The sequence below is a fragment of the Alligator mississippiensis genome, chromosome 9, assembly GCF_030867095.1.
Source record: "Alligator mississippiensis isolate rAllMis1 chromosome 9, rAllMis1, whole genome shotgun sequence".
Taxonomy (NCBI): domain Eukaryota; kingdom Metazoa; phylum Chordata; order Crocodylia; family Alligatoridae; genus Alligator; species Alligator mississippiensis.
In genome coordinates this window covers 9,873,990-9,890,409 of record NC_081832.1, presented here as the reverse complement: position 1 = coordinate 9,890,409, position 16,420 = coordinate 9,873,990, and the positions used below count along the sequence as shown (strand labels likewise).

Genomic DNA, 16,420 nt, shown 5'->3' with positions numbered 1-16,420 from the left:
TTAGCAGGTCTCAGCAATAGTGATGGGGACTGTGGTGTCCCAGGAGCCCCCCAGGGCTGGGGCTGCCACCTCCTCTCGCTGCCCAGGCTGCTGGCGACTCTGGGAAGCCTTGGGAAGGATGGGTGACGGAGAGCTTCGCGGTGCGGGGTCATCCTTATGCCTCGTGCTCTGTAATGCTAGGTCTTCGGTACCGAATAGTTGTATTGGGAGTTCAGAATTGCTGTCTCTGTAAAAAACTATCGTCTGCTGAAACAATGTGCAAATACGTCTTCTTCTGGATCTTGTATTGCTCGCGGTAAGCGAGCGAGTGAGAACTGGGACGCGGCAGCTGACGCCTTTCTTTGTCTGCAAACCCCAGAGGCAAGTCAGGCCTCTGCAAGAAAGACTTGGGGTCCTGCACGTGCTGCCTCAGTTCCCTGCCTCCAGGATGGCGCCTTTGGAGCCCCGCGGCTGCTCTGGGTCGGACCAGGGATGAAGCATGGCAATAGGAGTGAGCATCCTCCCGCAGCAGCTCCCGCGCCCGCCCAGTAGGGGGTTGCTACGCAACGGCCGCCAGGCGCGCGCTGGTGCGTCATCTCCGTGCGCCGGAAGTGGCGTCCCTCGCGCCGGAAGCGGGGTTGTTTGGCCCGGAAGCGAGGAGCGGGCGGCCATGGGTTGCGACGGGGGCACCATCCCCAAGCGGCACGAGCTGGTGAAGGGGCCGCGCAAGGTGGAGAAGGTAGGCGGGGAGCAAACGTCCCGGCCCAGAGGCTGGGCAGCCCCGGGGTCATGGCGGGCGTGTCACGGCGGTTACGCGGGCACTAGGCGTTTGTTGCTTCGCGTGAAACGCCAAGCGGCGCCTTGGCCGCTCGCCGTGCACCGGCAGCGATTCTTGGGGCCGATTCCGGAGGCGCGTTGGCCGGCAGTGTCGGTTGGTCTGTCCGTTGGGCGGGGGAGGGGGGATGACTCCCACCGCTGTGCGCATCCCAGGAGGGCACGGGCGGTGTGTGTGTCCCCTGGATCTGCACAGGGCGGGGAGGGCTGGGCTCTTCTCGGCGGGGGCTGGGGCAGGCAGCAGCAGTGCTGAGAGGGGGCTATGGAGGCAGGGGTTGGAGGCTGTAGCTACCCCAAAATTCATTGTAGCCTCTGCATAATCACTCTTCCCAGTGTCGCCGCCTGCCCCAAGTGCAGCCTGGCCTGCACAGATCTGCGAGCGCCCGCCTCCCATGGTCTCCTGGGGTGCACGCAGCAGCGGGAGCCACCGCCACCCCCCATGACCCCCGGATGAGCTGCGGCTCTCTCCTGTGCCCTGTCCCACCCTGGCTCCACAGCCCCTGCTGCTGCTCCACCCCCTTCCTCACTGCAGCGGCTTCCATCTGCCCTCCCCCCATGCCCCTTCCTCCCCCCACAACAGACTTAGCAGCTGGTCACAGCTCGCCAAGCTGCCGGGCTGTGCTCCTCACCGCCAGCGCACTGCAGCTGCTGGCCACATCCGGCAAAAAAAAAGCCATTTTCCAATAACATCAATTTTCTTTATGTCGGTGCTGATCCGGTATCAGACGGGTGTGTGGGTGCACCTCTATTAAAAGCCATTGGCAGTTTCTTTCTTTTGTGGCACAGGGCGGGCTGTCCCCACTGATTAGGATAAAGGAACAGCCTGGAGCTCCAACCCTGCTCCAGGGCTGCTGTCACACTTCCCCTTGGTTTTGGATGGCCAGAGCCCGAGCCAAAATAGGGAACAACTTACAGCCAGTGGGAGATAAATGTGGAAAAGAACAAGGGAGAATAAAAGGAAGGGAAAACAAATGAAAATGGAGAGAAATGAAAGGGTCTGTTCCAGCAAGGTGCCCCAAGAAATAGGATGGGAATCACTGGGAATGGTTAGTTTCCTCCACAAGTTGATAATCTAACAGTCTGAATTTCAGTCCTTCTGAAATCTGTGCTAGCAGGATTGGGCTCAAAATCAAATATAGGCAGTCCACGTATAATTTTTAAGTTGTGCCTGAACGTCATGAGGTGGGTTTGCAAAAGTCTTTTGTGGGATGATCTTGAAAGAAGAAGGGGTGGCCACTTGTAATTTGGTAGGATTTGCCAGAGTATTCAAAGGGAAGTTTTAAGTGTTAATTTTCCCAGTAGGAACAGCTTTCTCTGAAAGGAATGAAATCTCCCCCCCATTTCTCTCTTTTTTTTTTTTCCCCTCTCTTTCTTCAGGTTGACAAAAATGCAGAATTAGTAGCTCGGTGGTATTACTGCGCTCTGAGTCAAGAAAAATTAAGCAGACCAATTGTAGCCTGTGAACTTGGGAGGTATGGATTTTTCTTCTTTAGATTTCTTGATCTTAAAAGTAATAAATTCTGAATAAATGTGGGTTACAAAAGTTGCAGAATACTGATGATAAATTGTATGTTGTAGGCTATATAACAAAGAGGCCGTCATTGAGTTTTTACTTGATAAGTCATCTGATAAAGTTGTGGAAGCTGCGTCACACATCAGGAGCATTAAGGTAAAGCCCATGTACCTAACATAAATAAATGCCAAAGTTAAGTGTTATGCACAAGGCAAAATAGTAACGTATCTTAATTCTGTTATCTTTTCATACCTTTTCCACTTCAAACTGCAAACGATTTAACACAGATATTTGTAAATCCTTATAGGTCCTCAGATAAATTCAAAATTTCATTCTCAGGCTGATGTGGTGTTTTGATGTAGTAAGTTGTAATATTGGAGATATAGTTGTGATAAGTAAGGACTATATATTTTGTGACAGCAGTGTCCATTCTTTTGTTAGCTGAGGACAATATTTTTAACTTTCTGAGTAGCTAAAATGTATATCCAGCATAGATAAAGTGTAGCAGCTAGTCCCTTTTCTCTTTGCTCTGGAACAGTGTTTCCCAACCTTTTTTCACCCCACAGCACACTTACCTAAATAAAAAAGCACCATGGCACACTGGACGCGGGGGTGGGCGTAAAGCCAGCAGGACACTGACCGGGGAGGAGGGGTGGTGCGCAGCCAGCCGGACGGCATTTTGAGCTGGAGCCATGCTCCCTGCCTGGCTGGAACCATGCTCCCTGTCTGTTTGTGTCTGCAGGAGCAGCAGGCGAGGGGTGTGGTTCCAGCCCCAAATGGTGTGGCAGACCTGGACATGCCTGATGGCACACCAGTTGGGAAATGCTGCTCTGGAAGATGTAGCCTTTGTGGACTGATATTTTAAGCATTGCCTGCTCTACTGTGATCTACTTAAGCGTTTGACCTGTCTAATATGGAGCAGTGCGTGCTGGGATAATATGCCTCCTGAAGCTGAGGTCCTGTATTAAAAATGAGCACTGCCCATATTACATCATAGAACTGAAATATCTGCCTTTAGATATTGCTTCTCTGTGTGAAAATCTAATACTCTATACATTAACTTGAGAAGAACTACTTCTAGTTCTGTTCTGGGAGAATGCAATATTTCTCTTATTTTTCAAATGAGTTAGTTATGCATAAATAGGCGAAGACAGGGAGCAAATCTAATTGATACTGAACCTATTTGTATATTATTTATCTTTAAAACTTTATATCTTGGGCAAAAACTCCAGCACGTCTTTCCAGGAAATGCTTGGCAAATGGGGAGCTGCTCTGGGACCTTTTTCTCTTTTTTAAACAAATTATTTGCATAACTTCCAAAGTTGTGGAAAGCTCTAGTACAATAAGGCGTACAGGAAGAATCTCTTCAGAAACATTAGCATTTTGGTTTGCCTTAATATGTATTAAAAAACAACTTTAAACTTATGGTTTTTTGTATTTCAGAATGTCACAGAGCTGAATCTTACTGATAATCCTGCCTGGAATGGTGATAAAGGGAATACAAAAGGGGATAAGTATAATGACATCCAGTGTGCATGCTTTATTTGCCCTGTGGTGGGCTTGGAAATGAATGGCAAGCACAGGTTAGTATTTACCTTTTAAAAATAAGACCCCCAGAGTTTGCTAAATTGAATAGTAGCAAATGTAGAGCTATAAAAATGAATATTACAGAAACCAAAGTGCTCCCAGAGCCCTTTTGGCAAAGATTTTTGTTGCTGCTGAAAGAAGGGTGCTCTTTTATGGTTCCTCTGGCCTTCAGGTTGAGGCATGGAACACAGAAGTCGACTGGTAGCGTCTTAGGGACATATCCTTTAGCTTGTGGGCGTGGGGAAGAACAGTGTTAAATATTCCTGTCCTGCCCCTTGACACTGTTTTGCATTTTAAAGGGAGTGTCCACTTCTTTTCACTTTAGGATCAGAGCAGGTCTGGGTTCTAAGATATTTCAGCACTGTACTGGTTGCCATATTTTCTTTGTGACTGTGAAGGAATGTTTCCCTTGCTGTTAGATGCTGAACCTGGGTGGGTTTTTAGCCTTTCCAGTGGTGGCTAAGTGGGTAGGTGGCAGTGTCAGGTTCAGATCGTCACAGCTTAGCAGATATTGGGTATCCAAGGCGGGCACTCACTCCCTAGAAAGTTTGGTTCATAGATACACGTGGACTTCAAAAAAGGCCCCTAACAAAGTTGGGAATCAAGATGAGGAGTATGGAGACAATCCTGTGTCATCACGGTTCCCTTCTAAACCTTGTATGGTGGGAGGTCTGGAATCAAGTTGAAAGGAGGGGGGCTGAAACCCTTCTTCAAAAGGCTGGAAAAATCAGGGAAACATGACTTGCATTGTACAGTTTATAGCCAGATAATATTTTCAGGGGAGTTAATTAAGTTGTAGCTAATTAAATCATGCCTGTGTGTCTTGTGAGCCCCTCTGCATGGCCAAAGCAATAAAGTTTTGGGAGAAAAGATCCTCATCTGTAAATCATAGCTGCAGTATAGGGCTCCAGTCAGAGTTTGCTGCAAAAGGCTTGTAGCCAGGCACTAAAAGGTGTCTGCTACTTTAAGGGCTCAAGCAGCTGGGCCAGGGAGCTCTGCAAGCTGAGCAGAGCTCCACAGCTGCAGGTTGCCTGAGCAACAGCCTAGTGAGGTAATTGGCTAGCACCTGCAGGCAGTCAGATGCCCAGAAGGAGGCAGGGCCCTGGGGTGTATAAGCCCAGGGGAGGAGCTAGTAGGGCACTCTCTGCGACAACTCCCAGGGGAAGGAGCTCCTGCATGAGGGAGCTGCCTGAGACCTGGTGCCACCTGTTTGACTGCTCAAGTGCAGTAAGACTCCAGGTGGCCTAGGTACCCAGGCTAAGGGGCATGCTGTCTCAAGGGTGGAAGTTTGCCCCCCTTAAGGGGCAGAGTGCTGTTGTCATTTTAGGTGTTTAAGTCATAGCCCATGGGCTTATGCTTATGGTGGTGTTTGCACCAGTGGTTTTGCAGATGAGGCTATAGGGGAGGTGGAGACCTCAAGAGAGCCCTACTGCCAGAGGGGTGCAGCTATAAGGGCACAGAGAGCTGTAGTGCCAGAGGGGCAGAGAAGTGACAGATAGTAGATATCTGTGAGGCTTGGGATGCCCTTGGTATTAAGGAAAATAAAGGGAAGCCTCCCACCTAAAGACAACTTATTAATTGTATCAAAGGTGTGGTGGGCGAAACAGGTGGGTGGACCGATGTAGTGATCGGTCTCGGAACTGCCCCCATCACAAGGCTTTACTCTGACTGTACATGCAGAGGCCTAGGGAGTCCTTATGCTGATGGATATTATCCTGGAAAATATTATTAATGAATTTGTGAAATAGTACACTAATCAAAAGTGAACGAAGTATGATCTCATGTATTTCACAGACAGAGAGCTTTTAATGATGGTGTTGCTCATTTAGTAGTTAACAGTATTTGCAGTTATGTACTTTAATATTGATAACATTGTGGATTATATAAAAAGTAACACTTATTAACTGGCTTAACATAGTGTTTCTGTCTCAAATAAATAGAAAATGAAATTGGTGTAGGAAGTGTATGTTTAGCAAATTTCCCACAAGACTTTCTCTTTGACTTTTTTTTCTCTTTAATCTTCCAGTGAGCTTCAAAATTAAAGTTTGTGCATTGCAGTGAATAGTCACTGTAAGAAGAGTCCTGATAGGGAGGCTGATCAATAGAATGAGAACTCAGCTTTCATAGTGGGATCAGTACTTCATAATTTCCAGTTTCCCTAGGTACACTGAAATTTCAGAGGATACATAGCAACCCAGAGTCCCACAATAGTTCAGTGCTTTCTGGGAGATTGTAATAAACCTGCTAATACCCAGTGAGAGAGTTTATTTTATACTATCGCACGCCAGTCAAAAAAAATGAAAAAAATTCAATTTGCAATGCGACTCAGCCTGTATCACTTCTACTTCTTGTTCAGTTGTTGCAAAGGCTTTCAGCATCATTCACACCAATTAGCAAGGTTCATCTTGTACTTCTCTTGATTAGCCACAAGAGGGCTTGCAAGCAGTTTTCTGTACAGTGTTCCTTACCACTGCAGTGTTCCTGTGACGTTGCTTGTGTTCAGACAGATAACTTACCTTGCTTGTAAGCTGAATTTCTTAGAATGGCAGTATCAATTACTTTAATTTTTATCTTTTTGAAAGGTTTTGTTTCCTGCGGAATTGTGGGTGCGTGTTCTCTGAACGTGCTCTTAAAGAAATTAAAGCAGATGTTTGCCACAAGGTAAGTTTTCTTGTTTTAAAAATAAGAGGTGGGGGAACGTGGCTGTAATGTAGTGCTTGACTATAACTGTATGTGCATTCTTCAGCACCAAATGGCGGTTGCCCCTGGAAAACCCATTGATTCCACTTCTCTGTTGGCTTAAAATAACTGCATGCCAGTTTAATAACACTGACTCACTTCCTTTGAGGTATTCCTGGGAAATGCTCTTATTCTAAGGCTGATTTGATTGGCAGTAGCTATTTTCTAGAGTAAAATATTTTATTTATTTGTTCTGGATGCCTTAGTCTTTTTTTCCTTAAACTGAAATTGAAAAGTTTTGATTTGCTGAAGGCTCGCCTTTTGCATTGAGCCATCTTACTATGGGGTAAGCAAAATCAGACCTCTTCCAAAGTATAACATAAGACAAAATAGTGGTGTTGTGCACTTTGTGGATTAGCCTTTGAGGGTGTCTAGGCCTGATATTTAATTACACAATCAGAGCAACTGGTGACGTGACCGTTTTAATGTCTGAACTAGCGCCACATACAGCAGAGGACTGATGAGGAAGGAAGTGGCTTACCTATTATATTTTAAACATATGCTTCAAAAGGGTAAAAGGACAAAACACACTGAGCAAGTGTTTGGGGCACAATATGAAGGTCAGGAATTTTAGGAGCTGGAGAAGCTGTTTGTTTTTTAAGAATTGGACATTTTAAGATTTTGTGTTGGGATTATTTTATTTAATTGTTTTTGGGTTTGTTTTTTAAGGCTTAGATATTTTTCTAGTTAATGAGAGTGTCAAGGGTTAGGTTATAGAATTTAAAACACATAAATGCATGTGGCTCTGAAGTTGAGACACATCCCACACCAGCAGGTTATGGAAAAATTGTCCATTGTAAAGTATCCTTTGCCACTCTCTGGTGCACATGATAAAACTGATTAAAATTTACAGATTCTTAAATAATTTTGCTGGTGTGGCCCTATTTTGGGGCAGTGTTATTTATTTATTTATTTTTAGCAATGCTAGGTTTATTGCTGAATATACTGACTCAGTTTTGTTTAATAGAGCTGATTGGCACCTGAGGAAACTTATTTGCTATGAAATTGCCTGGAATAGTTTCTTGTCTAATAAGATTCACTCCTTTTCATTTAGCTGAGATCAGTGATTCAAATGGTTTGTCTGTCCATGTCTCAGCATCATTAAAAATCTACTTAATATTTGATCACTGTAACTGTAAACTCCATAGGTTGTTAACCAATGATACTGGTAGATATTTGATACAGTGTATTGTGCCTAGTAAGCTGTTGAAGTGTGTGGTCATTACATTCCTGTTAGCTTTGTTGCCTCTTTCTTTCAGTTAAAGTTTTATGATAATAAAAATAACTAAAGACAATAAGGAAAGCTGGATTCTTTTTTTTTTTTTTTTTTAAGCTTGTTAGGTATCTAATAGTTGTGGCAGCAGGACCTCTGTCTGACCTGCCCTTTCCTCAAGCCCATTTCCATATGAGCAGAGGGGTAAAAGGTAGATTTCCCTTCCCCATAACAGGAAAGAATGTTTTACTTATTTAAAAAACAACTATCTAGTAGGGTGTGTGAAATGGGCCGTATTCGATTCAGATTCGGCCCGAATCGAGGACAGTGATTCAATTTGTTGATTTGGATCACTGTCCCAATTCGATTTGGCCGAATCTGAAGATTCAATGCTGATTCAGAGAATCAATGATTTGGCCCTAGACACAGCTTTAAATGTTTTTTCTACATGCCTCAAGGTACCAGCGCAGCTCGTGAGCACTGCGGTGCTGGGGCAGATGAAGTGTCCCCCAGGAGCTTGGAGGCCCCCCTGCGTGCTCGACAGCAGACCCAGAAATGGACTGGAAGTACTTCCAGTCCACTTCCGGGTCCACAGCCGAGCGTGTGGGGGATTCCACCCCTCCCCGCGTCCTCCCAGCTCAGCAATCAGTCTTGGGGACCCTGGGTGCCCCCCCAACCCAGAAGGCACCAGTCACTGAGCTGGGGTGCAGGGGTAGGGTCCCCAGTGGACCCAGAAGTGGACCGGAAGTGCTTCTGGTCCAGTTCCGGTTCTGCTGCCGAGTGCACTGGGGGACCCTCCTGCGCTCCTGTGGGATGCTCTATGTGCCCCACCATCTCAGCCTTGACAAGCCACCTGGTCCCCTGAGGTATGTAAAAAGAGACACAGCTTTAAATGTTTTATGTCAGAATCATCAAATCGCTCCAAATCTCTATGAATTGATTTGGATGGAGGGTTCCAATTCGATTCAGAGAGACTTAAAGGGTCTCTCGATTTTGATTCAGATTCAGCCACCGAATTGAATCGGTGACCGAAGCGTCTCGCAGCCCTACTATTTAGGCCTCTACCCTCCCACCCTGCACCTATGTCTCTTTCTTCCTTCATTAATGCTGCTTGGTTTCTGAATCCAAGATCCTGTTAATTTTTCCCTTCTCTCCAGTTTAAGGCATTTTGTTTTGTTTTTTTACCCTACGTCTTTCTTTCCAGTGATATCTTGTGCATCTTTCCACTCTTTAATGTTCCTTTTCTTCTGCTCCCTTCTGCTTGTTTCAGGACATTTTAACTCTGAGAAACCCTTCTTTTTTTTCCCACTTCATTCAATGCTGCCTTCTATATGTTTTCCTCTTTTTCTTTTTTTTTTTTTCTTTATTTTATTATATGTATCACTCCTCCTGAGTTCCGTTTTTGGGTATGGGATTTTGTTCATGTTTTATATGAAGCAGTTCGAGCACTTGAGTACCTGCAGCTTTGATTGCTTATTTAAGGATTAAAAAAAGGGAGCTGTGATCTAAGTGATTTTTTTTCACAGCTGACAAGGAATTTTGCAATCAGGAATCTTAGACTTGTGTTACCACAATGAATTTCAAGCTGTGGTCTACAGACTTGGCCTGTTTCATGGTTTTCTGTTGTTTTGACTTTTGCTCATGTCAAGTGCATGTTAAGAACTCCTAATTTTTAGGTTGAGGGTGGGAAGAAAGTAGTAAACCAGTTACTGTATTGAGGCATGGTCTGTGTAGAACCTGGATTATTAAAACATACATTTCAGCTTTTTTACCATAAGATATGCAGCTGTATTAAGTCTCGGAAGTAATTTATGAGCCTTTTTGTTAAGTCACTTTGCATCAGATAAGTTTTTCTTATTTTTTTTAAAGGACAGATAGTCTTGAATGATCACCCCATCGTAGAGAAATAAGGCAGCCTTTCTGTCTCAAGGCTACATTGTCTAGTACATGAGTCTGAGGATGAAAGGAAACACTATGTTTGTTGCATGCTATTGTGTGTACAGTTTTAATATTTTAAAGGAACAGATGACTATCTTGTGTTTGTGTGCAAACATAGTTAAACATCCATGTAAATTCACAACAAAATTCAAGCTCCAGAGAGTAGCTTTTTTTAAGAGTTTTCTAGAAACAGGGAAACAAGCTTGCTGACTTTTTTTTCCCCTCCCCTCCCCTCCTCACTGGTTTCTCTTGTGTGTGTTGAGACATTTATTTTCTTTTAGGGTGTTCCATTGATAGGTAGAGACCTATTGAAATCTCCATTATGCTGGGTTTTTTTGGTGGAAACTGTGATTTTTGGAGGGGTGCTGGGGGGGGCAGGCTCTGTGAAAAACTTTTGGTGGGCTTGTTGAAAAAAACCCAGGCTGTTAGAAGAGGAAACAGTGGGGATCCCTGAAAACCTGAAGCACTGGGGGAAGAGTGAGGGGGAAGAGAGCAAATCGGAGGCTCGGCCCCTGACATAGGCTCCATCCAGGAGCCAGTCTGGGGCCAGCCAGGGAAGCAGGAGGGTTTTTGCATGGCTTTTAAAGCTCCCACAGGCATACTGCTACATGCATGCTGCCATCTGAGGAGGAGCACGCATGAACACTAAGAAACCCTCTAAGATAGCCAAATACTTGTCAGCACTGGACTGTGTAAGACAATATCCTGCAGGGACCATGCATGCAGATGGAGGCAGACTCTTCTGTACCTCCCCCAATGTAACTTTGGATGTGTTGAGGAAAACCAGCATAGATCGACACCTAACAGTCCAAGGCGTACATGAAGTGGAAGGCTATTGCAGAGGCTGAAAGTCAGAGCAAGAAGCAAGCAACTGTGCCCTCCCTCTCTTAAAAAAAAAAAAAAAAAAAAAGCCGCAGAAAGCAGCTTGGCAAGGCAAGAGGTGGCATTCTCCCTCATGGAGGCCTTTGGGGTGGCGAACATCCCAGCATAGAAACTCGATGACCCGAGGTTAAGGGACTACCTGGACCAAAACGTTTCAAATGTTGACAGTTTTCTGCCTGCCAACAAGCTTCCCCAGCACTATCTCCCTGCAGCAATTGCTTTGCGTGCACAGTTCATAAAGGCTGCGTTGGCAGTGTATGACTCCTCCATTGTGGCTGATGAAGTCGCTGACCCTCAAGATAACTTCATGCTTCACATCTGATTTGGACCAGGGAACTGGACAGACTGAGACTTGCCTGTGTTTCAAACTAAGCTGATCCACCTCACGTCTGAAATTTTTCTGCTGTCTCAAGCCATCCTGAAGGTAGTTATCAGCTATGGTGTAAACTTTAACAAGATCTCAGCATTTCTGTCTGATAATGTGCAGTGGAATTTGTGGTTCATTGTGGTCCATTGCCATGCCAAGCATATGCAGCTCTAGCAGCAGTTTGTGAGCAAGGAGCTGGAAATTGCCCAGCACAAAGTATGTGTTTAAGGTTTGCGGTCTCTTGGCGAGGGTGACATTCAAGATCGTGTTGTTTTGTGGCTGACAATGTCATGTGGTTCATTGAGCTCCTGGTGTGGTTTTTTAGGCCAGCAGGATGTGATCCACCACACAACAAGCTGATAGATTTGATAAGCTGGGTTGAAGACATGGCATCGCAAGAACTGTCAAGTTGTCCTTGTGAAAACCAGTGCAGAAGGGACCTGTTCCAGGCAATAGCCATGAAGCTAAACCAGTACTTCTGTCCCTTTAGTTGTCTCTTCATTGGTAATCCTGTGTCCTGATTGAGTCCCAGTTTCATTCCCTTCTCCGTGCTCTTTATCCCCATGCTTCTCTTTCCCTTCCTTCCCTTCCTCCTTCCATGATTATCTTCTGTAATTACATTCCTAAAGAATTTTAAAGATTTTGAATTGTAATTGTGCATCCAAAGAATGGTAATGAAGACCACAGCTTTCCTCTGGTGCAATAGAGCTAGAATTTCTTAGCAGGAGAGACCAGAACTTTCTCAGTACTGCCCTAGACTTCACAATAAACTTTCAGGACCTAGAAAACACCACAAACTTTACACCTTTTGGACCTGCTGGAAACTTAAGCAAGGGCAGGGTGAAAGAACTTAAGGGCATGAGTTAGTTGCTTATATGGTGTTTTTAATGTATATTAAAAAACCCACACACTGGCTTCCCCTAAAGAAAACTTCCTGAAACAAGGCACTGTACTCTGCACAGATGACCTCTTGTAATCGCATAACTTTTTACATGTGACGTTGTTAATCATCTGTGGTACTGGGAGGCACTCAGATATTCCAGTGGTGACCTCTGTATAAGAACCTACACAAAGAAGAGCTGCTGCCCACACTTTACTACTATATTCACTATTGTTACGACTGCAGTGGCTTCTAGGAATTCTTAACTTCTCTCTTGGTTCAGCTTGAACAGATTCACTGCTAGTTTAAAATGAATCTGGAAAAAACTAATGATTAAAAACCTGCCCCCCTATCCTGTACTCTTTCTCATCTCTGTATAACTGCCATGTTTTAACTAAAATAAATGTTCTTTATCAGGACAGTAATTTTTTTAACAAAACAAAAGATAGTGATATGAACCAGTACCCCTTGTTTCATGAGATTCTCTTGATGTTTGTGCTTATATCTAAATTATCAAAGTGTGTGATTACATTTAATTGCCCTAACTGAACATTGGTGCAGTTGCCTTAATTTTATGGAGAGGGATAGTGCAAGAACTCCAAAGAAAATTATATAATAAAGCTGAGGAAGGAAATAAACCTGTAAAAAGCAAAGATTAGGGCTTCAGAGTCTAGTTACCATTTATTGTGTTCTTACTAAGGATTGAATTAACTAAAGTTGTAGTGTACAAAGTCATAACTAATTTCATAAATCATTCTTGGCTCTGAACTTTCAGGACCTTGAAAGAACATTGCCTAGAATTTTGATTTGCAAGAAAGTGTACACGGGTTAATTCGTACACTGGCAACATAGCTTTATTGGTTAAAAAAAAAAAAAAAAATTAACCGTGCTCAGTACATTGATCTGTAGTTCCTTTGATAATTAGGTACACTGTGCAGCATTTTCAGCTTTAATTTGGCTGTTTAGAAATATTCCAGTAAAGTTCTCATGCATTTTATTAACCACAGGAAAGGAACAGAGGTTTTCTGAATAGCCATAAGGGAACTGGTTTCTATGCCTTCCGGTAGTTAACAATTTGTTTATATTGCAAGCAGTAATTAACTGTATTCCCCCAGTGCAGTATTTCTTTATGCAATAGTGAGAAACTGAAATGCGTGCAAGATTATGAAGAAAAAAAGGCTACCATTTCCTTGATGGAGTATATTTTATGATGGGTAGTTAATAATTAACAGTATTCCTTTCTGAGCAGGCTGGCTATTAAAACACAAAACTTTCCACAGTATTTCACTCCGGTTTTTGTAGATTGTCACAAGCACTTTGAGGCCACATACGATATAGTATTAGCAGTTTGTTCTGCTAGCTGCTATACTTTTTAATATACTCTGTTTTCTTAAACCTAAGAATTTGCCTGGATGTTTATGAGGAGGGACTTGTGATGCTAGTGTTACCAGCTTGAACATGGGTCCTCTGATTACACCTGCTGCAGTATTAGAGGGGCTGTATGCCCAAAAGAAATGGAAGGGTAATAAAACATAGCCCATAGATCCTGAATTTGTTAATTTTCCTATTTTGTGCATCTAATGTTTCTTCCTTATTTAGTCAGGAGGCAACATGGTAGGTAAGACTTGTTTTAAATGGGATTGTGGTAAAAGATTTTAAACTGTAGCCAGACCTCATGTACTCTGTTGTGCTGAGTACTTGATAGTTTCATTCACCTGCTCTGAGGAGTGGTCAAGAGTGCATTTCTAGGCCAGAATTTTCCATGTGCTATTTTAATGCAGTTGAGTGCTGACCTGCACAAAGTCCTAAGTACCTTGATGTAATCTGGAAGCTGCTAGCTGACTTTACTCTTGGGTATACTCTGAGCAGTGTAGGTATATTGATCCACAGAGTGCACATCTTGAGGCTGTGTAGCCATTCTGTTCCCTACTAATCTGAAATCCATGATTGGATTCAGGTTAAAAAGTTGTGCCTCTCTTTAAGTGTGAGCCTAGGGACCAACCTGTAGATGTTGCTAACTTAGAAACAGCAAGGGCTTCTGAACAATGTCTCTAGTGATAAAATTCGTAACATCCATTATAAAGAGAAAACATCCAGATAAAGCAGTGGTGTTCAACCTTTTTTCATTTGTGGACCCTTAAATATTGAATGGAGGTGCTAACCCATTTAAGTGAATTGATCATACTCATCTTTTGTGGACTCTTTAGACATAGTTTGTAGACCCCCAGAGGGCTGCAGGCCACAGGTTGAAAACCAGTAACATGGAGAACATGATTAATCAGTAGCTCCAAACATGCTATCCATGTTTGTTATGTTACATTTCACATAACCCCTAGGAACATTCACAGAGCTGATCATGTCTTGCTAGATCCTCAGATGTGCTTAAAAGGAGGAGGTTATCCCCCCACCCACCCACCTGGCTTTTCACTCTGTCTTTTCATTCCTCCACTTTCTCCAAGTGAAAGCAACTACCTGTTGCAAAACGAAGAAACTATGATCCAACCCCAGAATTGCTGGATCCTGCCAAAATCCCAAATATACTCCTGAAAAATACTGTGCAATCCAAAGACAAAGGGGAAAGAAAAACAATGAAACATGCCATTGCTCTTGAATACTAATGCTAGACACTGGCACCAAAGTACCCTTTCCCAGTTGCTGTGATTCTTGGATAAATTGCAGCAGGAGCCAGGGTAAAGAAGAAAACAAACTTTTGTGGTGGAAAAAACCTGATGCAGGAAAGATGCACAGTGTTTCTGTAATCCTGTCCCCCCACCCCCTCCTGTGAAGAAGGCAAAAGTCCCCATTGCTTTCAAACCCCAGGATTTCTGTTAAAGTCGAGAATCATAGCATGTGCACACCTCTCAAGAATGTGGTCCGTTACATGACTGAGAATTTTGGAAGCAATTATAACAATTTTATTTTGCTACTAAGGTAGGCAGAAACTATCTCACTCGTTTCTTTCAGTGAAGAAACTATGTTGCTTTCTAGCATAAGAGAGGTTTTCGGAAGTGGTTTAGACTTCAGACAGTAGTTGCTTTAAAACTGCTCTTTGACTCTTCAGATCTCCATCCTACCCTTACTTAGCATTCAAATTGTATGTTCTCTTAGAAAAGTGAAACCTGTTGGAGGGATAGATGAATACATGCAATTCAAGAAGTCAGACATAAGTCTGTAATGTTTAAAAAATTGTTTATTGTCACCTTTAATTTGTTTGGCCAAAATGTGGCTGTCTGGGAAGAATATTTTGGAAAATAGTTAAGAGCTTATTTTTGAGGGAATTTGTGTTTGTGAAGGAGATTTTGATAGATTAAGGCTTTAGGAAGGTCTCTTTTACAGAACCGTAGTCACTGCATGGTCATTTTCTTTAAACTGGCTCCCAAGTCATTTTTTAAACATTTACACACATTCAGTCTTGATCATACAGCACAATATCTAATTTCTCTTGAAGATTAGATGACAATGTACATCACAATGTAAGGCCTCAATCTCTGTCAACACGTTATATTTACTGTGGTAGTGTCCAATGAACCAATTAGACCATCATCTTGTTAAGCAGTGCTAAAGTAAATCCTCTGTCTAGCATAGATAAGAACTTTTTTGAATATTTTTCTTTATTCTTTTGCCACAATTTTTGACCAAAAACATAAAGTGAATTTACACCAGCTGAATCTTCATAAGCTTTCGTGGAGCTATGCTGTTTTGCAGCAGCTGTACTTTTCACTGTTCCTATGTAATGGGGTGGATTACTCATTTCTGAGGGTAGCAAGAAAAATGAGGAACAAATCTTAGAAGAGGAAATGGTTCTGTAAGTATAAACCAGTGGTTCTCAATTTTTGGATGCATAGCTCCTCTCCCTAACTTTAGTGAATTAAATGGCGTGCCATTTCAAAAACTAATTTACGTATTGCAGTGCTTAGCTCCTTGCATTGGAGCTGGGCAATGGAGGCAGTGATGGAGGATCGGCCAGATAGGGACAAGCCTCAGCTTATCTCTTCACACGTCTCTTACTTTGCCATACCTGGAGGCTGGGCGTGCCAGGGTGCTACAGTACTCTGGTTGATAATCACTAGTAAAATATTTGTTTTAAGGCTTGAAGCTATTTTAATCTGTTTTTAGAAAATGATTAATACCAAGTTAGGCAAGATTCTTTGAGTAGATGTGATTATCTCTTATTACACCAACTGAATAGTTGGAAAAAAAAGGTGTTTTTTTACAAGCTTCCAGGCACAGTCACCCTTCTTCAGGCATGGGAAGTCTCTGCTGTTCTCAGGCTCCAAGGAATGAAAGAAGCTAAAAGTGTGAAGGATGTCGGTGATAATGTAACGTAATACCAAGTTGGAATTGTTCCTTCTAAACTGAGTTTTGCAATTGAGTGTTTAGGTTTTTAGGTGTTTTGTTTTTTTTTAATAGGAATGGACTCCTGTATTAATTGGACTCCAAACCATTAACTTTTTTTCTTTAACACTGATAGTGCTGGCTTTTATTTCC

The 16,420-nt window shown here is 43.1% G+C and overlaps 1 protein-coding gene across 1 annotated transcript in view; it reads left to right on the top strand.

Annotated features, from left to right (window-relative positions):
• The first annotated feature begins 609 nt into the window (after positions 1–609).
• Positions 610–16,420, top strand: part of RTF2 (replication termination factor 2) — a 51,903-nt gene continuing 36,092 nt past the window's right edge. Inside the window, exons 1-5 of the mRNA XM_014609666.3 lie at positions 610–718; positions 2,191–2,285; positions 2,392–2,482; positions 3,770–3,909; positions 6,496–6,574. Of these exons, the coding sequence (XP_014465152.1) occupies positions 650–718; positions 2,191–2,285; positions 2,392–2,482; positions 3,770–3,909; positions 6,496–6,574 (474 nt within the window). The 5' untranslated portion in view covers positions 610–649. The remainder of the gene's footprint in view (positions 719–2,190; positions 2,286–2,391; positions 2,483–3,769; positions 3,910–6,495; positions 6,575–16,420) is intronic.